At 48.5% G+C, this 23,581-nt stretch overlaps 8 protein-coding genes across 8 annotated transcripts; 5 read left to right on the top strand and 3 right to left on the bottom strand.

Annotated features, from left to right (window-relative positions):
• Positions 1-6,292: 6,292 nt before the first annotated feature.
• EI90DRAFT_3125146 (uncharacterized protein) lies at positions 6,293-8,547 on the top strand (the record flags this gene model as incomplete). Its single annotated transcript, XM_039063797.1, has 8 exons — positions 6,293-6,587; positions 6,652-6,734; positions 6,796-6,896; positions 6,958-7,042; positions 7,104-7,352; positions 7,421-7,596; positions 7,661-8,313; positions 8,369-8,547. 8 exons carry the CDS (start codon positions 6,293-6,295, stop codon positions 8,545-8,547), a joined length of 1,821 nt encoding a protein of 606 aa, XP_038914775.1.
• Positions 8,548-9,120: 573 nt separating this feature from the next.
• On the bottom strand, positions 9,121-10,018 carry EI90DRAFT_1383938 (uncharacterized protein). Its single transcript, XM_039051737.1, has 2 exons — positions 9,493-10,018; positions 9,121-9,428 (listed from the first exon to the last, which is right to left on the bottom strand). Exons 1-2 carry the CDS (start codon positions 9,789-9,791, stop codon positions 9,170-9,172), a joined length of 558 nt encoding a protein of 185 aa, XP_038914774.1. The 5' UTR covers positions 9,792-10,018; the 3' UTR covers positions 9,121-9,169.
• A 226-nt stretch (positions 10,019-10,244) lies between these two features.
• On the top strand, positions 10,245-13,369 carry EI90DRAFT_2997054 (uncharacterized protein). The gene is made up of 7 exons (XM_039056229.1): positions 10,245-11,021; positions 11,096-11,178; positions 11,240-11,346; positions 11,406-11,793; positions 11,863-12,041; positions 12,106-12,758; positions 12,820-13,369. Exons 1-7 carry the CDS (start codon positions 10,739-10,741, stop codon positions 12,981-12,983), a joined length of 1,857 nt encoding a protein of 618 aa, XP_038914773.1. The 5' UTR covers positions 10,245-10,738; the 3' UTR covers positions 12,984-13,369.
• A 2,770-nt stretch (positions 13,370-16,139) lies between these two features.
• EI90DRAFT_3017158 (uncharacterized protein) lies at positions 16,140-16,931 on the bottom strand (the record flags this gene model as incomplete). The annotated part of the gene is made up of 1 exon (XM_039057073.1): positions 16,140-16,931. One exon carries the CDS (start codon positions 16,929-16,931, stop codon positions 16,140-16,142), a length of 792 nt encoding a protein of 263 aa, XP_038914772.1.
• A 1,183-nt stretch (positions 16,932-18,114) lies between these two features.
• Positions 18,115-20,355, top strand: EI90DRAFT_3125143 (uncharacterized protein; the record flags this gene model as incomplete). The annotated part of the gene is made up of 8 exons (XM_039063796.1): positions 18,115-18,397; positions 18,471-18,553; positions 18,615-18,715; positions 18,778-18,862; positions 18,917-19,165; positions 19,232-19,410; positions 19,475-20,127; positions 20,183-20,355. 8 exons carry the CDS (start codon positions 18,115-18,117, stop codon positions 20,353-20,355), a joined length of 1,806 nt encoding a protein of 601 aa, XP_038914771.1.
• Positions 20,356-20,725: 370 nt separating this feature from the next.
• Positions 20,726-21,004, top strand: EI90DRAFT_2877101 (uncharacterized protein; the record flags this gene model as incomplete). Its single annotated transcript, XM_039053892.1, has 2 exons — positions 20,726-20,884; positions 20,942-21,004. Coding segments are annotated over 2 exons (222 nt in total), but the record flags the coding sequence as incomplete, so codon positions are not given.
• On the top strand, positions 20,948-21,786 carry EI90DRAFT_3062329 (uncharacterized protein). Its single transcript, XM_039060626.1, has 2 exons — positions 20,948-21,001; positions 21,063-21,786. Exon 2 carries the CDS (start codon positions 21,348-21,350, stop codon positions 21,678-21,680), a length of 333 nt encoding a protein of 110 aa, XP_038914769.1. The 5' UTR covers positions 20,948-21,001; positions 21,063-21,347; the 3' UTR covers positions 21,681-21,786.
• A 299-nt stretch (positions 21,787-22,085) lies between these two features.
• EI90DRAFT_3125141 (uncharacterized protein) lies at positions 22,086-22,454 on the bottom strand (the record flags this gene model as incomplete). The annotated part of the gene is made up of 2 exons (XM_039063795.1): positions 22,086-22,184; positions 22,251-22,454. 2 exons carry the CDS (start codon positions 22,452-22,454, stop codon positions 22,086-22,088), a joined length of 303 nt encoding a protein of 100 aa, XP_038914768.1.
• Between the last annotated feature and the right edge of the window lie 1,127 nt (positions 22,455-23,581).

Below are 23,581 nucleotides of genomic sequence, written 5' to 3'. Positions count from 1 at the left end.
ATGGTTAAGGAACAACCCAATAAAATGCGTGTGAGTCTTCATGTTTATACCCCAGCCTACACTCACTCTTGGGCAGGGTCACAGTCTCAGACAAAGGCTGGACAGACCATGAGATTGGATTTGATTGGCTTCAAACATTCAATGAATGTACCGAGGAGAAGGCAGGGGGCCACCATCACCTTCTGGTTGTTGATGGACACAATTCTCATTACAGTCTTGACTTCATCTCTTACGCGCATGACCACAAGATCATCGTACTTTGTTACCCTTCTCATACAACTCATGTGCTTCAAGGGCTTGATGTCGTGATTTTTTCTCTCCTCAAGAGAAGCTTTACATATCACCGCGATAAGTATAATCGGGAGAACACACCGAGGAAGCTAAATAAGACATCCTTCTTGTCTGTCTTCAGCTCTGCCTGGTTGGACTCAATCACTGAAGCACACATTATGACCAGTTTCTGTGTAACTGGGGTCTACCCATTTGATCCCACAGTAATCCATCCACGTCAGCTTGCCCCAAGTATTGAACATTCCACTCGTGCTGATCTCCCCTTACCTGTTACATCCCCCATTAAACGGATGATGTATTTCCACGGTCAACTTATGGCTCAAAAGTATCATAGAGACAACACACCTTCCCCACTTGATGACTCCCAGAACCCTCAGATGTACCTTGATGGTCAGAACAGCGGAAGTGACGAGAATGACAACAATGATGGGCACGATCAGCCAATAATCAACCCATTGATGTGTGTGACACATCGGCAGCAATCAGATCTCCAATCATCGTGCTGCCTGGGGTCACCGATGGCACATTCTCAAGCAAAGAAGCGCGCGTTGGATGATCTAGAATGCATCATGTCATCGTCATCATCATCTAATTTCATTGTCTCAACTGAACCACTTTCTTCGACATTTAAACTCCCAGAGCGGGTATATGGTGATGGCAGAAGCCTCCGAAACATCCAATGGGGCCTTGCTGAGGACACGGAATATGAGAAGAAAACTCGTGAAGAACTGATTGCTGAATTGCGTGAGACACGAGCTGCATTTCGAAATGCAAGGGATTATGTGACAAGCACTGTTGATGCCATAGATGCAACAAATGCACAGTTAGCACTTTCTGGGATGTACGTATCAAAGGCTCGGACTCAGCTTCTTTCCCGTGAGGAGGGAGAGAAAAACAAGGAGGAAGGTGGTCAGATCAAAGGTGTGTTTGGGCGCGTGGTGACACATGAGGGATTTATTCAGCAGCAGAGTGATCGAGCCAAGAAGAGGGAAATAAAGGACGCAGTGGAAAAGGCAAAGAAGGAGGTGCAGAAGGGCTGGGAGGAATTTCAGAGACACCAGAAAGCCGGTGAGGCAGCATGGAAAGTGCAGAAGGAACAGCTGCAAGCGCTGAAACAGAAGGTGCCAAAAAAGCCAAAAGCGGTCACAAAAAAAGACTGGATGGCAGAAAATTATCCTCAGTTGGTAATTTCGCCATCGGATACAGTGAAAGAGTGTGGAAAAGGAGTGGAGGAACCCATCTGCGACGCCAATGAGCAGTGAACGGGGATCGATCTGGCGTGGGAAATTCAAGGTCACACTATGTCACACTGAACCATTAAGCCGTGAAAGGCCCATTTGCTCACCTGCATTTATTCTCCTTCATTTCTCATTCTTTTTCATCCAATTTTGCACAGTAGGTACATTATAAGTCTGGCTACTATTGGGATTTTTTTTTTTTTTGGAGGGCAGATCTCAAATTATAGTGTCGAAATTACAAAAGGTGCGCCATTGGCACGTGAATGACTGTACTTGTGTTGAGACCAACTGCTGTTGCAATGGTTGGACCACGGTTCGAGTGTGAGTTGCTTACATAAGCGACTACGAAGTTAACCTCACTTGCCGACCCCCACGGTTTAGCCTTTGTTCCTTTGCGCCACACAAAAATGTGGTGTGTAGAGCTGAGTGCGATATACTGTGATATCGTACTCAGAATGTCCGGCTGCAATGCCGCGATTATAACACGGGCAACCATTTAGATGGACTTTACCTAATTATAAGTGTCACCTCAGAAATTCGGAAACAGAATCTGCTCCAATTGTATGTAAGAAACCAGAACCATACATTTCGTCCAAAACCCAACGATCCATCAGACGTCGGATTTCAAAAACCACGACACCGTTGTGAGCACAGCTTCAGAAGGAGAGATGGGATGGAGTAGCGGTCGAGGGTGGGGTGCCCCAACTCAATTTGCGCAACACTTGGATTTCAAGATCAGCTCCCGTTGCTGTCAAGCTCTGGTTACCCATCATCAATGGCCCGAGAAAAGAAGGCTAGTGGTTGTCCGTTTGACGTTTCAGGGATGCAGTATCATCCTCCTCATGGACGTTCTGAAGCGATGGATCCCCATGTATTTGGATCACAAATCCATCTGTATCTCGGAGCTGGAGTCCTGCCTAATCTCGGAGACTGCAGAGCATGTCGGGCAAATATCGGGAGGCAATCCCTGCGCGGAAAAATTCGACTGTAATAGTATTAGTTCTCACAGTCGAGATCTAAATCGCATCGAATTGGCCCCAATTTCGGTGGCCGCACGGAAGTCCGTTACGATGCTGTCTTGGCCACTTCAGCATCCCTTTTGCTGTACTTGATTTTTTGGTGTTGCCAAACAAGGTGACGGGAAACTCGCCGAGCGTGAGGACCTTCTGTGATCAGCATTGACAATTCGAGCTCCACTATGGTTCAGCTTAGACTGATCATTTTTCTCGTCTATTTGCTCAACATCAAAACTGCAACGCATGGAACATACCTCCCCGTTAAACCTTCTGGTAACAGTGGTGATGGACTTCCGAGACATGGAAGCCCTCACAATTTATATTTGGGATGGCCTCATTAAGGAATTGAACTAGGATAAGCCGATGGGCAGGAGGACAGTGGTTCCTTGGGGGTTTTCGGGGTATTGCCTACGCAGCTACACTATATAGCCAGCAAGAATCTGATGGGGAGCCTACTGGAAATTAGACTCCTAAGGGTAGCGCCCGGAGTACCGGGACGCGTAATCCGAATACCCTGCTGGCCCAAATTCCCGGTGCACTGATAGACTGACTACAGCCTCCGGGATGAGGCCACCTTGCTGTGGTCCATAGGCTGCCCCAGCGCCCAATGTGGTTAGCCGGCTTTGGCTCTAAGATGCTCTCCCAGTTGCGTGAGTGGACGGCGTGCATGATGTGGCAGTCGCTTGCGTAACTCTTTCTCAGCTTCTGCAGTACTTCTTCACCATATGCTTTATTCCTTTTCTTATATGGTTTTCGTCCACGTCTTCCTTCTTTCTCAAAACCATCAGCGGCCCCTATGTACCACTGCTACCGTCGCTCACAGACACTAACCACCACAACAGTGGTGCGCCTAGTGGGCTGCCCAACTAACCCCCTTCATCAAACTGGACAATGTTCCGGGGATGGAGCAGTTTTACGGATTCCGGCGGTCGGTGAACTGGCAAGGTGGGAGATTACATAAAACGGCCCTGCTTTGCGTTGGCACAATGTAGCCTATCGTACTCTCCATCATACGCCAATAGACACAGATACAGAGCTAAAAACGCTCCGTTTCGCGGATGAACCGGGTGGTGTGTGGAAGGGTCTTCAGATGGGAGACCAATTGGGTCAGATCGAAAGTTTTGATGAATTTAGTCATCGAGGAGGTTAGGAGGATAGCCCTCTTGAGTTTTTGGTGCTCGCAGCAGAAACGATGGCAGGTGATTACAGTGCTCTATCGATTCAGACTCTGAACATAGAGGGCAATTGGGCGAGTCCACATGTCTCCATCTGGCTAGATAGATAGGATCGTAGCTGGAAGGGGATGAAGGATGTGCCTCTTGGTAGGGACGAAATGTTTTTGATAAATGCGCCGGAACACTGCCTTTGTGGTGGAGGGCTCGTTGTCCAAGCCCCGTCTGCGCAGCATTTGCCGCTAGAGTACCGCTAGAGGCAGGCATGAGAACATAGAGCGAAACGGAAGGGGACAATATTACTCTGCACACAGAGTCACTAACCACTCCCGATATTACGCAATTGGCAACACTGAAAATTTGTCATCATCTTCCCTTTCGGGTTGTTTACATGCTTTCTTTTACGTCATCTCGCCTGTCCCTTCTCTCTTTTATTTTCCGCTCCCCATTTGTCCTCCTGTTCCAGAACTTCACTTCGACTTTAAACCCAACTATGCGAAATACACAGTCCGATGGAAACAGTCTCCACTGAAATTGGCTTACTCTGCGACGTTCAATAATTGCCAAGGACTCACTCTTGATCGAGTACTGTTTGATTGTGGAGAGGATGTCTTTGCGCATGGGCAGCTGTACACTGCGCTAAGCTGTGTGCGACATAGGTCTCATGCGATGCTGTTCTTGCCCGAGTCAAAGCTGGACGTTGCGAATGTAGAATACAGAAGACTTTTGGGTTAATGTTAACCTGGCTTGCTACGTTACTTCAATGAATGGACGGCAATTGTTGTATTTAATGTACAGGTTAGTCCAAGACAAATGTAGTGGGGCTTTGCTGCCAGTCATTGGCAGCAGTCCTCTCATGCTGGGAGGTTTCTGATGGTCCATCCGACCATCTATCTATAATTTATTGGCTCCTTAGCCCCAGGAGCCGCTGCTGTTTCTGGAAGCACCCTGCGCTTCCTTCCTTCTTTCCTTTTCTGGGTTTTCCCTATGGAAAGCCAATCTGCTTTCCTCTCAGTCTGCGAGGCTGGAGATGGTCTAGGTGACCATCTCTCCACTGGTTTTGCACCAGTATTATAACTCTTTGAGCTCAGGAAGCGCCCTGCGCTTCGTCGCATCCAGGGTTGTTTCAGATTTCAAGCCCTCACTCTTTTTTCCACTCATTCCGAGAGGTTTCAGATGGTCTATGCGACCATCTCTCCACTGGTTTTACGCCGGTATTAAGCTCAGCTGAGAGCTGAGTTCTGGATGTGCCTGCGCTTCGCCAGATCCTGGGTACATCGAGGGTATGGCCCTTACTTCTTTCCCTTTCATTCCAGAAGGCTAGACACGGTCCCAGTGACCGTATTCCTACCCGTTTTCACTGGTGTTCTTAGCTTATGCTGAGAGCTGACTCTCAGAAGCGCCCTGCGCTTCCTCCTGTTTATGGGCCTCTTGGCTCTGAGGCTCAACCGGTTCCTCTTATTCTGCGAGGTTATAGGTGGTCTATGTGGCTGCATCTTTACCAAGTTGAATATGGCTCAGCTTTCCACGGTATCGTTTCAGTTTGATCAGTACCATCGTATCTGAAGGCTGCCATGTATGGCCTTCACTCGCTGCCGTGGCATCCGTTTTTTTTTAGATTTTCTTGAATGTCTTTCCCTGTATCGTGTTGTTGCGAGAAAGATGATTGAATTTCATTGATGGTTACAATATAACAACATAGTTATTTGATGAGAACGGAATAAGTGGGCAGTGCAGAGTTCTGCGAAGCGCGAAGCGCAAGCACTCTAGTGACAATAAAATTCGCTAAATACAAGATAGCAGCCAAAGAAAGCGTGACTTGTATCACAAAAAGAGCATCACGTACAAAGTATAACGTGGGAAGACAAAATAGGAAATAAGAACTACACGTAATTTCAGCGGCAGGGCAGACTTTTACTGATAACGCTACGTCGAGTGACTGTGTGATATCATCCATCCATATCAAACGACCAGGACAATAGCGAGTCGTGCCGCAACAGGCGAGTCCATCAGTTATACGGTCCTGAGTGGTCCACACAAACCTGCGATGCCTGTCACAGATGGACTTCATGCCCAATTCTTGCGAGGTCCTCGGAAATCCCCGCATCGAATAAAATCGTGTCAAGATCGGCCAAACCACACATGCTTACAAACCGGTTCCTGCGCTCCGGGATGAAATTCGTGAATTTCCTGTCCGCTGACCGCCTCAATCTCCATCGTATTTGCAATTGACCACGACAGGCGGAACACTTTCGAAAAGGCGGGACAAGCTCACTTCAAGTTCTTTTCCGTTTGCCAAGGGTTTACTTGCACCGAGCTCCTCGAGGTTCGTGTCATGCGTCACCTCCCTCGAATCATCCGGCTCGATAGAAATTCATGTGTGAAGGCTGTGCCAGCCGCAATCCTAACTCAATTGATTCAATCGCGCCATGATGCCTGGACGACTTCAATGCGGAAACACACCAGCTTCACTAGTACTCCTAAGGACACATGTCAATTAATCCCTTTCAAATACTCCTCCTTACAGCCCTTCCACCTTGTCTCTTCCTGCAGTTGACGCCCGTCCGCTTGGAAGATGAACAGATACGCCGCCAGTCGCCATGCCTGGGTGTTTCTCTCTATCGTTTTCGATCTTTCCGCCATCGGACTTGTCGTGCTTGTTCACCAGCGTGACGTCCTTCTCCCCCTACCCCGGAACTCCGCAGAAGCCACTTTGCAGAGCCTTTTGCCCACGTTCGCATCCTTCGTGGGCCACATACTCGTTGTTATCAATGCCATCGCTATCTCATCGCTAGTAACGGCATTCACCAAGAAGAAGATATCTGACCGGGGGATCACCTTTAAAGAAATGAACCATCTCCACTCTGTTGGTGAGCGGAGCCACTCTTTTCAATGTCATTGTGAACGATTTAAGCTCATACCAATCGATCGCAGCCAACGGAAACCTCCCACACTCTCTCACTCTGGTTGCCTTCATCGCCATCGCTATTAAGTTGGCACAGAGTTTCTTTGCCTCCGTATGTTGTCCTTTTTCTCCACGCTAGACTTCACCTTCAATTTCTGAACTTGACCGAGTAGGCAATAGTCTACAGTCTCTCCCCTGATCTTATGAACCGAGGAACGACGCATAGCATGCCAATTGTTGACCTTGCTATTGATACGAACCAAGTGAAAGTCAAGTTAGTGCAAATAACAATATAGTAGTCTGCTGTCATTTCTAACCCGACATTGGCGCATCAGCTGTTCGTATGGCAATGGCGACGTCAATCTGTACGGTTACGGTCCAAATTGTCCTCTCAACAACGCCTATGGGGTCATCTATAACGTCAGTCCACGCCTCTTGTGCTTCATTTATGACTCGAAATTTCACCTGACACTTACCTCAGGCCTACATTGATTCGTTGGGTGACACGTTTCTCGTCAACAGCACAAGGGACGGAGTCTCATACCCTTCCACCCTTCTTGGCATCTCTGGCTCGATTTCCACGCTATCCACTCGGTACGCTCGGGATGTAAGCGGGAATCCGAAGCGCACGGTTCTCCCAACCGACACGTTCGATTCCTGTGTGCCGAGAGTTAATGTGACCGCAACGTGCAATTCCAGTCTCGACAACGGTCAGACTGCGGAATTTGGGGTCAGTTTTGACACCACTGCTGATTCCTCTAAGTGACTCAGTTTACTCTTCTTTCCGCGCGTGTGCAGTCGCTCAATGTTGCTACCAACTCGGGGGGGCCCAACTCAATTGCCACCTTCCGCATTCGTAACAGCGATGGAAGCCATGGCGGATATCAATATGCCCCGGTTTACGCCAATGGGGCCATCTCCATTTTCCAGGATGACGACGTTCAGAACGGAGAAACGGTCGTCACGATCTTGAGGTGTGTCTCATTACGTTCCACCTGTGTCCCTAACAATGTCTGATTGCTATGTCTCCATTTAAAGCACTGGGAAATATGCCGAGAACCTTAGCTCACCCACAATCCAATGTCGTGTCTCTGCCTATCAATATCTCCTCCCCATTCGCATCGTAGGAAATACCTATGTCCAACCACTCCCTTCGCTTCAATGCCCCTCTATCCCCGAACCACCGCCTTCCACTTTACTTCAAGTGGTTCGCATCGCGCCCATGGCATTGGTCAAATCACAAGGTCAAGACGGAAAACTCGAAGCTATTTCGCTCATTTCGTCAGAGAGAAGATCGACTCCTGGAGGAACGACAAAGGCCCTCGAACTTGCGCTGAAGCAAATGGCCAGTGTCGGAGCGACGGAAATGTATGGGGTCTTGGACAGTTTATCCAATATCACATGGCCAGGCACAATGGATTACACATTCGCAACGCAGGGATACAAGCTCGGGATATCAGGGAACTACAGTCTTATCTTTCTACTGAGTCCGGTGACACTCTTACTTGCTCTGCTTTGGGGGTGGGTGTGGGTGGGCTTCAGGAATGGCGTAGATGGAGGTTTCAATCCCTTACATCCTAGCTGTACAGCAGCAGCGGGGATGAAAAGAGAAGTCCTGGTGGCTGAAATCGCTGACACGAAGGATGCGGATCAACATGGGCTTGATGAGCTAGACGTGACTGTTAAATATGGTGAGTACGATGGCTCACTATTCGATCGCATTAATATTCAAGACCTTCGCTTTAGGTTATGTGAACGGGACGAGGTTAGGCCTCGAAGTGCCAGGTGGGCAACCTGCATATTCCGAATATGTGAGGGTGTCGGAGTATAAGGACTCCCCAATCGCGTCACCCATACCGACGCTGGGCTTTAATAGCCCCGAACAACCACTCTATTCGGCTCCTACTTTCCCTCATCCGCACTAACGTGTATACTTGCATTAATTTTACGAATGTACGATTATGCTGCATATGCTTTTGGTGTTGGGGCAGCTACGCTTCGTCCCAATCTCTTTCGATCAGCTTCTATGTAAAATCATTCCTCACAGTACCCTGTTAGTAATGCCCCAGTGACTAATTTTGTGAACATTTGATGTCGGTCCCATCAAAGATATAAACCAATATGCTGGTCGCCGTGGTAAAGTGTATCCACACCGCGGGAAACAATCCTGACGCTGTGCTTAGACAGTGGCCAGCATTGTGCGCAGTGAGCTGGACAGCCGCAAGCAATGGTGAGGACATACCTAGACTTTGAGCTCACTGCTGCGTGTCTATACATAAGTCGATTGCATTTTAGCGACTCTGGCGCTGTTGTGGACATAGTACTAGGCACCACACCATCCGGTCTTTTTCGCATTTTCGGAGCGAAATTCGCGCGTTGCATACCTGCACTTTTGAGCTCACCGCTGCGCGTCTATACCTACGTCACTTGGGCTCCAGTGTTATTGTAAGCATACAAGGCGCTACACCGCTAGTTCAAAATCTGCATCCACGCTGTATACCTCTACTTTGAGCCACTTTTACACATCCATATGTAGGTAAATCATATTTACCAATAGCTCCACCATTGCAAGGATACCACATTGTATTCCCGCCACTCCATAGCGGGTCCTGCAAAATCTAGGACCCGCATTGTGCACAGGTTCAGGAAGCGATCGATCATCATGCCACAAGTACCTCCAATCACGATCACAGCCATCCCGAGGATCATCTCCGACGTGCCATACCAATATTTCGTGGGCATTATGTAACACTTATATGAAAACGGCGTCGTAGTCGTCGGGACCGCCACTTTGCATCTGTGAGTACTAGTATTGTTCATGACGCTCAGGCATCAGTGTGAAGAGCAATACCATCACATTCAGCACCCACCCTTGAAATACCGCACAAGGTGAAATTCCTAGTTTCCAAATCCATTGCAAATTATTGGGCCCACTCGTCTGCCGGAGGACGACAACACCATCCTGTCCATCTCCAGCAAGGCACGAGCCGCTGACGACGAGTTGCAAGGACTCAGTCCCCATTTTTCCGTTGCAACAAAGACATGGCGGCTGATGAGGACACAGATAATCCACCCACCTCCAGTGATGACCTGACGGGCTTGAACAGATACTTCCGTCCGAAACCAAGGAATTCACCTTCAGTTTCTTGCTCGGTACTTCTGATTTCATTATCTATGTAAAAGGAGGCAGTGATCTGCTTGGCTTGACTTTTTTGAAAATCTTGCATGCTGCATGATCTAGGTTTGTCTGAATATGATTGATCTCGTTGATTGGTGTGGAAAGTTGGGGGGGGTATCCATGTAAAAACCAAAATTCGAGTACGTGATGCTGAATGGGATAATAAGAAACAAGCACGTAGTACAAAGAAACACGGTTCTGAACACTTTAATAAAATAAAGATAAAAGGTAGGGTGGCGGGGTGTTGCCGCGACGGGCAGCATCCACCAGTTATTTTTGCAATGGCGGAGCCGTTGGTGATATGATTGGCCTACATACGCATGTGTAGAGAAGTGGCTTGCATATGTGCAGCGCCTCGGCGCAAATTTTGAACTACATAGCGCTGTGAGAAATTTTTGGTTTGAGAAGTGTGAACAGCGAGTCACTAAAAACGAAATTGACTTATGTATAGATGCGTAACGGTGAGCTCAAAGTCTAGGTATGTGACGCGCGGCGCTTGAGTCGGATGCTCGGCAACCGTAATCACGTAACCTCTTTGATGGTGAAAATTCATATGTGGAGGCTGTGTCCCACCCAGCTTACAGGCGCGCGGTTTGTTCTGATTGCGCATGCCATGATGGCTGGACGACTTCAATGCGGAACACATCAGCTTCGCTGCCAAGGTCATGTCAGTTTCTTTCAAATACTCCCCTTACAGCCCTTCCGCTGTGTTTAAGCAGTGGCAGGCATACAATTGATTCAATTGCGCATCTTGCGCACACGGCGGCAACAGCTCGGGCCCGACGAGACCTCGTCTCCATTATGTAAATCACAAGCCAAGTGGCTTGACGACTTCGATGCGCCACACATCAGCTTCCCTGCCAAGGACATGTCAGTTTCTTTCAAGTACTCCCTTCCGCCTCGTCTGCTCCTGCAGTTGACATTCGTCCGCTTGGAAGATGAACAAATACGCCGCCATTCGCCATGCCTTGGTGTTCCTATCTATCCTTTTCAATATTGCCACCATCGGACTTGTCGTGCTTGTTCACCAGTGTGACGTCTTTCTTCCCCCTGTGGGAACCTCTTTACAGAAATTTTTGCCCACGTTCGCGTCCCTCGTGGGCCAAATCGTCGTTTGCACCAATGCCATCGCTATCTCATCGCTAGTGACGGCATTCACCAAGAAGAAGATATCTGACCAGGGGGTCACCTTTGAAGAAATGAACCATCTCCATTCTGTTGGTGAGCGGAGTCACCCTTTTCAATGCCATTGTGAATGATTCATGCGTTGAGCTAATCATGCCAATCGATCGCAGCCAACGGGAAACTCCCACATTCTCTCACTCCGATTGCCTTCGTCGCCATCGTCATCATGTTGGCACAAGGTTTCTTTACCACCGTATGTTGTTCTTTTTCTCCACGCTAAACTTTAGCTTCAATTTCTGAACTTGACCGAGTAGGCAATAGTCAACAGTGTCTCTCCCGATATCATGAACTGGGGAACGACGCATAGCATGCCAATTATTGACCTTGCTATGGATACGAACCAAGTGAACGTCACGTTAGTGTAAAGAAAAATATGTATAGTAGTCCGCTGCCATTTCTAACCCGACATTGGCGCATTAGCTGTTCGAATGGCAATGGAGACATCAATCTATACGGTTACGGTACAAATTGTCCTCTCAACAACGCCTACGGGGTCATCTACAACGTCAGTCCACATCCTTGCGTTTCATTTACGACTCAAAATTTCACCCACACCCAGGCCTACATTGACTCGTTGGGTGACAAGTTTCCCATCAGCAGCACCAGGGACGGAGTCTCATACCCTTCCACCCTTCTCGGCATTTCTGGCTCGATTTCCACGCTATCCACTCGGTACGCTCGGGATGTAAGCGGGAATCCGAAGCGCTCGGTTCTCCCCACCGATACGTTCGACTTCTGTGTGCCAAAAGTCAATGTGACCGCAACGTGCAATCCCAATCTCGACAATGGTCAAACTGCGGAAGTTAAGGTCAGTTTAGACACCACTACTGACGCCTCTTCTAAGTGACTCAGTTTACTCTTCTTTCCGCGCGTGCAGTTGTTCGAGGTTCCTGACAAGTTGGGATGCAACTCAATTGCCACCTTCCGCATTCGTAACAGCGATGGAAGTTATGTTGAGCACGGATATAAATTTGGCCCGGTTTACGCCAATGGTGCAATCTCCATTTTCCAGGATGACGACTATGAGAACGGAGAAACGGTCATCACGATCTTGAGGTGTGTCTCGTTATTTTTCACCTGTGTCCCTGACAACATCTGATTGCCATGTCTCCATTTAAAGCACTGGGAAATATGCCGAGAACCTTAGCTCCCCCATAATTCAATGTCGTATTTGTGCCCATCAATATCTCCTCCCCATTCGCATCGTAGGAAATAACTATGTCCAGACGCTTCCTTCGCTTCAATGCCTCCCTCGCCCCGAACCATCGCCTTCCTCCTTACTTCAAGTGGTTCGCATTGCGCCCATGGCACTGGTCAAATCACAAGGTCAAGACGGAAGACTCGATGCTATATCGCTCATTTCGCCACAGACAAGATCGACTGCTGGAGGGACGATAAGGGCCCTCGAACTTGCGCTTGAGCGAATGGCCAGTGTCGGAGCAACGGAAATGTATGGGCTCTTGGACGGTATCTCCAATATCACATGGCCAGACACAGCGAATTACACGTTCGCAACGCGGAGATACAAACTCGGGGTATCAGGGAAATACAGTCCTATGTTTCTACTGAGTCCGGGGATCCTATTATTTGCTTTGCTTTGGGGGTGGGCGTGGGTGGGCTTCGCGAAGGGCGTGGATGGAGGTTTCAATCCCTTACATCCTAGCTGTACAGCAGCAGCAGGAATGAAAAGAGAGATCCTGGTGGCTGAAGTCGTGGGCACGAAGGATGCGGATGAAGATGAGCTCGATGAGCTAGACGTGATTGTTAAATATGGTGAGTGCGATGCTCACTGTTCAGTCGCATTAATACTCAGGTTTTCCGACTTTCGCTTTAGGTTATGTGGACGGGACGAGGTTAGGCCTCGAGGCGTCAGGTGGGCAACCTACATATTCGAGGGTGTACAAGGACTTTCCACCCGGGTCACCCATACCGACACCGAGCTTCAATAACCCTGAACAATCACTCTATTCGGCCCCAGCCTTCCCTCACCCGCACTAACGTGCATACCTTGCATTAATTTTACGAATGTACGACTAACACTTTGCATATGCTTTTGGTGTTGGAGCGGTTACGCTTCGTCCCAATCTCTTTCGATCAGCTTCTATGTAAAATCATTCCTTACTAGGGGTGCCACGGTTCGGTTCGGTTCGGTTCTGGGGCCATTTTTTGAGAACCAGAACCAGAACCGGTTCCACATTTTGGTGATAATGTCGAACCAGAACCGAACCAGTATCTGAACCGAACCGAACCCCATTTCGGTTCTGTTATGGTTCGGTTCGGTTTTGAACGGTTCGAACACGCATTCACTGCCGACAAAGTTATCTATTGCAATTATGCATGTATAAGTACTCAAAATATGCAATTTTACTTCATCATTAAGAGTCCCTTCTCTCTGTAAGACTGGCTTCATATTCCCGCCATTCCTGAATCTTCGCAGCCTCCACAGTCTTCCTTGCTTCCCGTTCTTTAAGGTAATTCCGCTGTATATCAGCTTTGGCAATCTGAATGGCACCAAGGTGCTCGGGAGTAAGGCAGCTCCGATTTTCACTGTCTGTGTGTTTTGCACCAGAAAAAGCCCTCTCCCACGGGATGGAAGATGCGGGGACTGAAAGGAGATCCCGGGCAATGGATGTCAGAATTGGATATGTAGGGCCTTTGTTCTAAAAAATTATACAGTCAATCCAGAGAGCAGTTGAGACAAAATGTCGGTGACGCTACCATCCAGAAATCGAGAATGTCAGTGCCGGGTGGTTCAAGCGGGTCATTAAGGTAACGATTAAGTTCTGCATGAGGATTGTCGCTTATTATTTCTTGGGCTCGCCGAGCTTGACTGGCTGCAAGGCGCCGTGAAAATCCATACACCTCATCAGCTGAGAGGGCAGCTGGAATCATCTGTACATCGGGTCCATCTGTTCCGAGTTCATTTGCATTTGGGGCACTGGATTGTGCCGCATATGCGGTACGATACTCGAGAAACTGTAATACTTAGGTAAGTTACATTCAGAGACTCAGAGATTTGGTACCTACAATATTTTGCACAGTCTGCATCGCTTTCTCTCGAAATGAAGATGCAAAATAATGCTTAATATACGAATCCTTTATTTTCGGATCAAGAACTAGATTGAGAGCACGCAAGTGGATACATATCACATCCCACATGAGAGGTTTCGCGATGACATACCTGTGCTGAGAACGGCAAGAGGGGACACATCTGTCTCATCATAATACTTGCCCAAAAGAGCGATGCCGGCATTAAGGGCATCAGAGATACACGCATATTTTGGTGTCTTTTGCATTCCCTCCCAGCTGGTAATAAGTTGTTCGTACACTGAGAGCAAGCGTGTAGCACTCGAGACCTTTGATGTTCCGGAAAATGATTGTTGAGCATGAGCGGCAACCTGTCAAGATGGTTACCTGGATATTCCTATAAAGCAAAAATTTCACGTACCTTAAGTGCATCAACAATTAATCCCATAGTATTCCAATCATTATCGCTGAATACCCATGTGCTATATTTGGGTGTACGACCCTTTGCCTTTGGTACGGAGTCTTTGCGATCCGCGTGTTCGAGGAAATGCATAATAGCCTATTATAAAGTAAGTGAAGCACACAATAACAGGCTGGCACTGTCATACAGGTCGCAACTCAATAAATCGGCTCAAAAGTAACAACCAGGACCCCCAGCGTGTATTTCCGTACATGATGAGTTCCAATGGTTTGATAAATACTTTGGTGCAACATTCTCGTAAATAATGCTTTGCACCGGGGGACTTGCGGATCTGCCACAGCTCTGTGTTAAATATAAATTTGTTGCTGTGGAATCATAACTCACACGAATGATTAAAGTGCGAACACGGATTAACAGTGGCCCAATTAGGATACCTTCCATAGGGGAGATCTCAAGACCGGAGAGATCGATCCCATCATCATCATCGGTGTCGCGAGGCTGCATGCCAGTATCACCCAAAAGAGTAGTGATGAATGATTGTTGGGCCAAGTTGACAATGTGGCCCATGCATCTGGTCAATGCACAGTGTAAGTCAGGAACGCGACCATAATGCCAAACATCACTGGCAAACCTGACGCGGTAGCGGGAAGCAACCCATCTGGTGTTGTGTTCCTCACTGAGAATATCGCCCATAATATGCATTGCTGCATCGTTTGTTGAAGCATTGTCTGATGCGATGTAACCAATCTACTCATTAATTAAATTGTAGCAGTATCGGTAAGAAGTTAGTTGAATACTCACCTTTGCCGCTGGTACCATTTCTGTGATCTCTGCTAGCAATACCTTTGCAATGTTTTCACCTGTGTGAGGCCCATCAAGCTCACGGAAAGACATTAGCTCTGAGTGAACATTCCATTTATTGTCCAAGAAGTGACACGTCACCCCGAGAAAGCCCCTCATAGTCGCAGATGTCCATGCATCGAACGAAAAATGAACCAGACCTGGTACCTCCTGTATCAAATAGTCAATCCACATCAGCAGCTATGATGAGAGGGGTGGAAACATGCCATGAGCTGCTTTTTTAAGTCCGCTGTGACAGTTTCTGACCGCTCCATAATAAGTTTGGTAAGTTTTGTCCGGTGAGGAAGGTCCTTCTCCTTGTAGTGTGGGGAACTATCAAGGCCTGCACGGGCTTGATATCTCATTAAATCACGAAATGAGTCTGAATCAACGAAGTCAAAGGCCTAGGGAAAGTTAGTTTTATTGATCCGGGAATAGTCAAAATAACACACAAGATCATGCTCAATGATCAAGTTCTCGATTCTATGAAGTAACCCCTCCACAGTCCATGATATCTCATCTTCAGCTAGGCGATAGAAGTTTGTGATCCGTCGTTGGTTTGTCCTGTGATTCATGAGGGTGGTCCCGAAACAAATTGAATTGAATCTGAACTTACTTGCTGGCCACTAAAGCCGCCTGTCGTACCACATCCGGTATTGCTCTATCATCAGGTGCAACTCCAAGGGTGTTGCATTGCCTCATATAGAGGTCCCAGTGATCCCCCCCACTATGACTGATATGTTTGCGAAGTGTGCTGGAGCCAGAACTTGCTGAGAATCGTGGTGTTAAGAGTCTTGACCGGTCCCCGTTGTCGTGAGCAGATCTATTTCATAATGTTCACCCGGACCACTGACTCTATTTGGCACTTACTGGCATACTCGGCATACCCGATAGCTCCCTTGGTCATCATGAATAACTTCAGTGAACACCGTCTCGAGGTCTTGCATTCTTCGCGCTTTCTGAGACTGCTTGACTGCAAGTGCAGCCTGTGCATCTTTGCAGGCAAACTCGTCTTGGTTCTCATTAGCCCCAGGTGCATCCTCTTCCCAAACTCCAGCCCCTCCACCCAGCTCCGCATTTTCAGGTGCAGAGAGAGGTTTGAGTGCCTTTGTTGCATTATCAATTCTGGCCCGCTTCGGGGCCTTCTTCACCTGGTGACGCCCACGCTTCGTACTCTGTTCCGTGGTCAACTCTCCATCCGATGTGGAGGAATCTCCAGACATTCCAGCATAGATTGATTTGATGGGTCGTTTTGCATTACTCGGTAACTTGGGATTGTCCAATTGAAGACCATTTTTTGAGAAAGCTGCGAGAGTTTTCTGGGAAGCACCAATGCCCAAATCTTTGTTCCGGAAAGCACTAGATTTGTTTTTGTTTTTGGCAGATAGTTTTTGTTGCTCGAAAGCTTCAATCGGATTTTCACAAGTAATATGTTTCACAACCCGCTTAGGCCGCTGTGCCACTCGATGAGCCGCAGGCAGGTCATTATCTGGGTTGTACCCTTCAGAGTTAGAAGGGTGGCTTGGCTGAACATCCGAAGGACTGAATACAAATTGATCAGGTTTGTCCGCAGCATCACGAAGTTTACCATCCGGACCCAGCATTGGATTTTCTGGGTCTGTATGGAACTCGCTTTCATCGCCAGAAGAGGTCCCCATTGGTAGGATTTGCCAAGGATTTGCCAGAATTGTACCGGTCCGAGACTACTGTATAGTTAAATTTCCTTTTCTTTCAAATTTTCGGTCAACTCCGAATCATCCGACAAAAATGTAAAATTATCATAAAGAAATGCTTCCTGCAATATTGATTCAAGAGGGGTTACCTGTTCTTCTACAGTTCTGCGGTTCAGTTTGGTTCAGAACCGGTTCACAACACCTTCCTGACTTAGAGAACCAGAACCGAACCGGAGCGGAACCAGATCAGAACCGAACCGTGGTTCGGTTCCAGGATGGTTCAGTTCACGGTTCAGTCCCGGTTCGAACCGGTTCTCTGAGAACTACGGCACCCCTATTCCTTACAGTACCCTGTTAGTAATGCCATATTCCCCTAGGTCCAGTGACTAATTTTGATCCCATCAAAGATACAAACCAATATGCTTGGTCACCGTATTCATCTATGTAAAGTGTGTCCACACCGTGGGAAACAGCCCTGACACTGCGCTAGACAGTGGCCGGCATTTTGCACAGACGGTGAACTGGACAGCCACAGGAAGTAAAAGTGGCCTTAGGCCCTATGGAAACGTCCTGAGAATCTCCCCTAAAAAGGCCCCGCCCACAACCGGCTGTCCAAGGTGACCCTTACAGCGAAAAACGAAATATCGTAGAAAAGTGCAACAAGCGAAAACCCTGATTTGCATATCACGGCAATCAACCTCTTTGATGGTGAAAATTCTGATGTGAAGGCTGTGCCTGTGCCCCAGCCACAATCTTCTTACAGGCTTGTTACATGCGTGCGGGTTTTTCTGACGCTTGTAATTGATTCGATTGCGCATGCCATGATAGCTGGACGACTTCAATGCGGGACAGGGGGAGTATTTGAAGCAAACTGACATGTCCTTGGCAATGAAACTGACGTGTTGCGCATTGAACTCGTCCAGCCATCATGGCTTGCGATTTAATGGAGGCTCGAGATTCAAAAAGTCTCGTCGGGCCCGAGCTGTTGCCCGTCTGTCACACCAGTGTGCACACAAGATGCGCAGTTGGACCAATTGTGTGCCTGCCACTGCCTGGCACAGCGGAAGGGCTGTATTTGAAAGAAACTGACATGACCTTGGCAGTGAAGCTGATGTTACAGCCCTTCCGCCTCGTCTCCTCCTGCAGTTGACATCCGTCCGCTTGGAAGATGAACAAATACGCCGCCACCCGCCATGCCTGGGTGTTTCTATCTGTCCTTTTCAATATTGCCACCATCGGACTTGTCGTGCTTGTTCACCAGTGTGACGTCTTTCTCCCCCCCGTAGGGACCTCTTTACAGAAATTTTTGCCCACGTTCGCGTCCCTCGTGGGCCAAATCGTCGTTTGCACCAATGCCATCGCTATCTCATCGCTAGTGACGGCATTCACCAAGAAGAAGATATCTGACCGGGGGATCACCTTTGAAGAAATGAACCATCTCCATTCTGTTGGTGAGCGGAGTCACCCTTTCAATGTCATTGTAAATGATTCAAGGGTTGAGCTAATCATACCAATCGATCGCAGCCAACGGGAAACTCCCACATTCTCTCGCTCCGATTGCCTTCGTCGCCATCGTCATCATGTTGGCACAAGGTTTCTTTACCTCCGTATGTTGTTCTTTTTCTCCACGCTAAACTTTAGCTTCAATTTCTGAACTTGACCGAGTAGGCAATAGTCAACAGTGTCTCTCCCGATATCATGAACTGGGGAACGACGCATAGCATGCCAATTATTGACCTTGCTATGGATACGAACCAAGTGAACGTCACGTTAGTGTAAAGAACAATATGTATAGTCCGCTGCCATTTCTAACCCTACATTGGTGCATTAGCTGTTCGTATGGCAATGGAGACATCAATCTATACGGTTACGGTACAAATTGTCCTCTCAACAACGCCTACGGGGTCATCTACAACGTCAGTCCACACCCTTGCGCTTCATTTACGACTCGAAATTTCACCCACACCCAGGCCTACATTGACTCGTTGGGTGACAAGTTTCCCATCAGCAGCACCAGGGACGGAGTCTCATACCCTTCCACCCTTCTCGGCATTTCTGGCTCGATTTCCACGCTATCCACTCGGTACGCTCGGGATGTAAGCGGGAATCCGAAGCGCTCGGTTCTCCCTACCGATACGTTCGACTCCTGTGTGCCAAAAGTCAATGTGACCGCAACGTGCAATCCCAACCTCGACAATGGCCAGACTGCGGAAGTTGGGGTCAGTTTTGACACCACTACTGATCCCTCTAAGTGACTCAGTTTACTCTTTTTTCCGCGTGTGCAGTTGCTCGACGTTCCTGACAAGTTGGGATGCAACTCAATTGCCACCTTCCGCATTCGTAACAGCGATGGAAGTTATGTTGAGCACGGATATAAATTTGGCCCGGTTTACGCCAATGGTGCAATCTCCATTTTCCAGGATGATGACTATCAGAATGGAGAAACGGTCGTCACGATCTTGAGGTGGGTCTCGTTATGTTCCACCTGTGTTCCTAACAACATCTGATTGCTGTGTCTCCATTTAAAGCACTGGGAAATATGCCGAGAACCTTAGCTCCCCCATAATCCAATGCCGTGTCTGTGCCCATCAATATCTCATCCCCATTCGCATCGTAGGAAATAACTATGTCCAGACACTCCCTTCGCTTCAATGCCCCCCTCGCTCCGAACCATCCCCTTCCTCCCTACTTCAAGTGGTTCGCATCGCGCCCATGGCACTGGTCAAATCACAAGGTCAAGACGGAAGACTCGATGCTATATCGCTCATTTCGCCACAGACAAGATCGACTCCTGGAGGAACGATAAGGGCCCTCGAACTTGCGCTTGAGCGAATGGCCAGTGTCGGAGCGACGGAAATGTATGGGCTCTTAGACGGTATCTCCAATATCACATGGCCAAACACAACGGATTACACGTTCGCAACGCGGAGATACAAGCTCGGGGTATCAGGGAAATACAGTCTTATGTTTCTACTGAGTCCGGGGATCCTATTATTTGCCTTGCTTTGGGGGTGGGGGTGGGTGGGCTTCGAGAAGGGCGTGGATGGAGGTTTCAATCCCTTACATCCTAGCTGTACAGCAGCAGCAGGAATGAAAAGGGAAATCCTGGCGGCTGAAGTCGCTGGCACGAAGGATGCAGATGCAGATGAGCTCGAGGAGCTAGACGTGATTGTTAAATATGGTGACTAGTGTGATACTCACTGTTCGTCGCATTGACACTCAAGTTTTCCAACTAGGCTATGTGGACGGGACGAGGTTAGGTCTCGAGGCGTCAGGTGGGCAACCTACATATTCCAAATATTTGAGGGTGTATAAGGACTCCCCAACCGCGTCACCCATACCGACGCCGAGCTTTAGTAGCCCCGACCAACAACTCTATTCAGCCCCAGCCTTCCCTCACCCGCACTAACGTGCATACTTGCATTAGTTTTCTTCGACTATGCTGCACGCTTTGCATACTTAGGCTTTTGGTATTGGAGCAGCACTCTTCGTCGTTTCCATCCTTTCTATGTAAAACCACTCCTCACAGTACCCTGTTAGTAATGTCATATTTCCCCAAGGACCGTGACGTTGGTCCCGATGTAAACTAATATGCTGGTCACCGTCACCGTTCAGTTGGTCACGTTTGCGCCGTCACGATGAAGCGCCATTATGATGAGACAACAGAGTCAGTTCCGGATAAGAATAACGATGCTCACGATGCAAGCTCCAAGATGATCTGCTCGTCTGATGAACCTTTCGACCAATGCGATGAGCCTGGTGGAAGCCGTAGGACTGCCTTGATTTGTCGGCTCGCGCCAACTTGCTCTGGTCCTAACCGCGCCACTCGGCTTCGCGATGCTGTAGAGATGGAACGACATTATGCTGTATGCCACACACATATTTGTGCAGCTGATAGATGCCATACCGTATTTCCCGACGAGAGGTTCCTTGAATTAGTGGGTGCAAGTTATGTTCTGTTTCACAGTGACAATCTGATGAGATATCTCAACAAGCACCAGGTGGAATGTCATGACACTTTGGCGGCAATTAGAAAGGAGAGGGGAGAGAAAATTGTACGGTCGGGTGATACTTATATCGAAAGTGACACTGATGCATCGGCTGCTTCATTTCTAGTTCGAATGCTTCGTTGCCACATGTAGAAGAAATTTCCTAACGCCAAAGGGTAGGAGACTTCATCTAATTAATTCACACAACTACCCCAAGGAATACTTCTTTGCCATCACCAATAAGGGAATTGGAGGTCTTTTGAAGAAGTGGGGTCCTGGTGCCAGCCTCATTCGAAAAGAGTGGAAGCGTCGGGAAAAGCCAGAACATTCCAGTGATTCCGAAGATAATGGCGATGAAGATGGCGAAGAAGTTGAACGCTCATATGATACAGCTCCACGAAAACCATCTCAAATGCCGAAAACTGTCCGGGATCCCCCACCTCACTTGCAATCACTTCCTCCGGCCTCCACCCAGAACCAATCCTCTTCTCGAGCCTTCGCAACTCCCACTCCGTCGTCTCCAAAAGCTCCTCCATCGTCTACTGAACTCTCGAATGACGCAGATAACAATGGCGCGGCCATGGATGTACTAATCCAGAACGTAAGCGCCCTCACTCTAGTGCCAAGTTCAATCCGATTTGGCAGAGGCGGAAAACAGAGAGGATCTGCACCCCGTCCACGCCGAAACAATCAGCTCAGTGCCGGTTTAACGTCTAATATGGAGTTGGATTTGAAAAGTGGATAATGATGGGATTTGGTATTCGATGTTGCTATTCCTTCGGTGCGGTGAATGTCCTACGAAGGGCTTTGGTTCTAGCCCCTACGTCTCCCTTACATCTCCTCATCGCGCCTCAGTTTGTCCATGCATGGTAATACACATGGGAACGCTCATCACCCATCGTCAACATTCAAAGTGACGTCTGGTTTTGTATAACGACTCAATGTACGTGGAACCCGCGCCCCGGTACACCTATTAAGCTGATTTTCGAATGAGAATCACCACTTACCGGTGGTTTCGTGTGATAGTTTGAGTGTTGAGTGTGACATATCAAGGCACATTCGGACGTGTCAATGGATATTATTGATTAGTGTAGGTCCTACACATATCGTGAGATCACATATTGTCCGTGTAAGCGGCCAAGAGCAGAAATCACTGCTGTGAACTAGAATCAAAATCAATCGGGAGCTTGTAGTACAAAACTGCAAAAGACAGGCCTGCGGGACCACAGACTCCGATGTACCAACCCTTCTAATATTTAAGAGAATCCTATCATGTACTTGATGAGAAGGCTGAATCGATTCAAGAAGAACTCACTTTGCGGCCCCCCTGCACGAGCTTTTTAAGCTGGGCAATCTTTAACGCTGCATTGTTGGGATCTTGCCCCCCAGCATCACTAGTTTCTGTGCGCTCCTTGAAATCTTGAAGGAATTCACGCAATTTGCGAAAAGCATCCCCAGTGGGAATTAAGGTCGATGATTCGATGATAAAGTGCAAGGGTGGGCTATCGTCCGTGCTCATTGCTTGGATGTGGCTGTTCAAACTCGGCAACTTCCATACGCTTGCCCTACGGTGTTATACCAGGCTACAATTGTTATGAGGGTTCCCCTCAAACTGGATGGCCGAGCTTGCAGCGCCTTCGGCGCTGCGCTGCAAGCTTGGCCATCCAGTTTGGGAGGAACCCTCTAACAAACCGTACTGCAATTTCAAATATATGCCATCTTCATTTGTATGCAAAGTGTTTAGTTCAGGCAATGATCTATTTGTTGCAGTAAATAAACTCCATACCCAATCCAAGAATCTGTTAGATACTGATCCGGGGTCGGGCACCGAAGGTTGCCGATGCGGACCGCTAAGGGCCGCGATGGCCGCGATGCCTCAGACAAGGCCCGAGGGTAGGGCATTTGGCCTCAGCAACTCTAAAGGGAGTGCTGTGCCCCCTAGTTGTCTCTTGGCCCTCATTTCGAACTTACTGGGGCTGCCTTGTTGGGGTCAGGGCTTGGGGTCGTGGTCAAGTCGATATTAGAGCTGAGGTACTATAATGTAGTATACAGGATATATATATGAAGATAGAATGAATAGAAGCGGACCCGGGCCGAAGGCCGAAGGGTCCGGAAGCAAATAGGAACAAAGAGCGGGGTTGGCCGCACCACGGCCGGCAATGACCGAGGGTCAAAACAAACAATAACAGATAAATAAACAAAGGGGTGTAGGGCCGCGATAGCGGCGATGGTATCATAGCGGAGTAGGCGATGTCGCGGAGTCACACTAGGTTGGTACCAGAGGCGGACTCGGGGCAGGGAGGTCGGTGTGGCTGTGGGGGAGTCGGCCAAGTGTAGGGGAGCCTAGGGGCAAGTGGGGGAGTGAGCAGGTGTCAGGGACGCGTCCAGGGTCGAGAGGGCCCGGGGGTAATGCCCGGCACTGAGGCCGTCGCGGGGTGTGGAGCGGGCGTGCGTACTGGCGGGCCCGATCCGGGACAGTGGTCCCTGGCCACTCAGACTGAAGTGGAGAATGTGTTATTATTATTAAAGAGGAAAACTATACTACTTACCTGAAGTGGAGAATGTGAGAAGAAGGTTACTTCTTCGGTTCCCACTTCAGGTACATTTATGTACATGCGGCTTGAGTCACATGACAGGTGCCACGTC

Source organism: Cantharellus anzutake (assembly GCF_015039405.1).
Source record: "Cantharellus anzutake strain C23 chromosome Unknown EI90scaffold_31, whole genome shotgun sequence".
NCBI classification, from domain to species: domain Eukaryota; kingdom Fungi; phylum Basidiomycota; class Agaricomycetes; order Cantharellales; family Hydnaceae; genus Cantharellus; species Cantharellus anzutake.
Note: the sequence above shows the minus strand (reverse complement) of the source record. Positions and strands in the feature narration are given on the sequence as shown.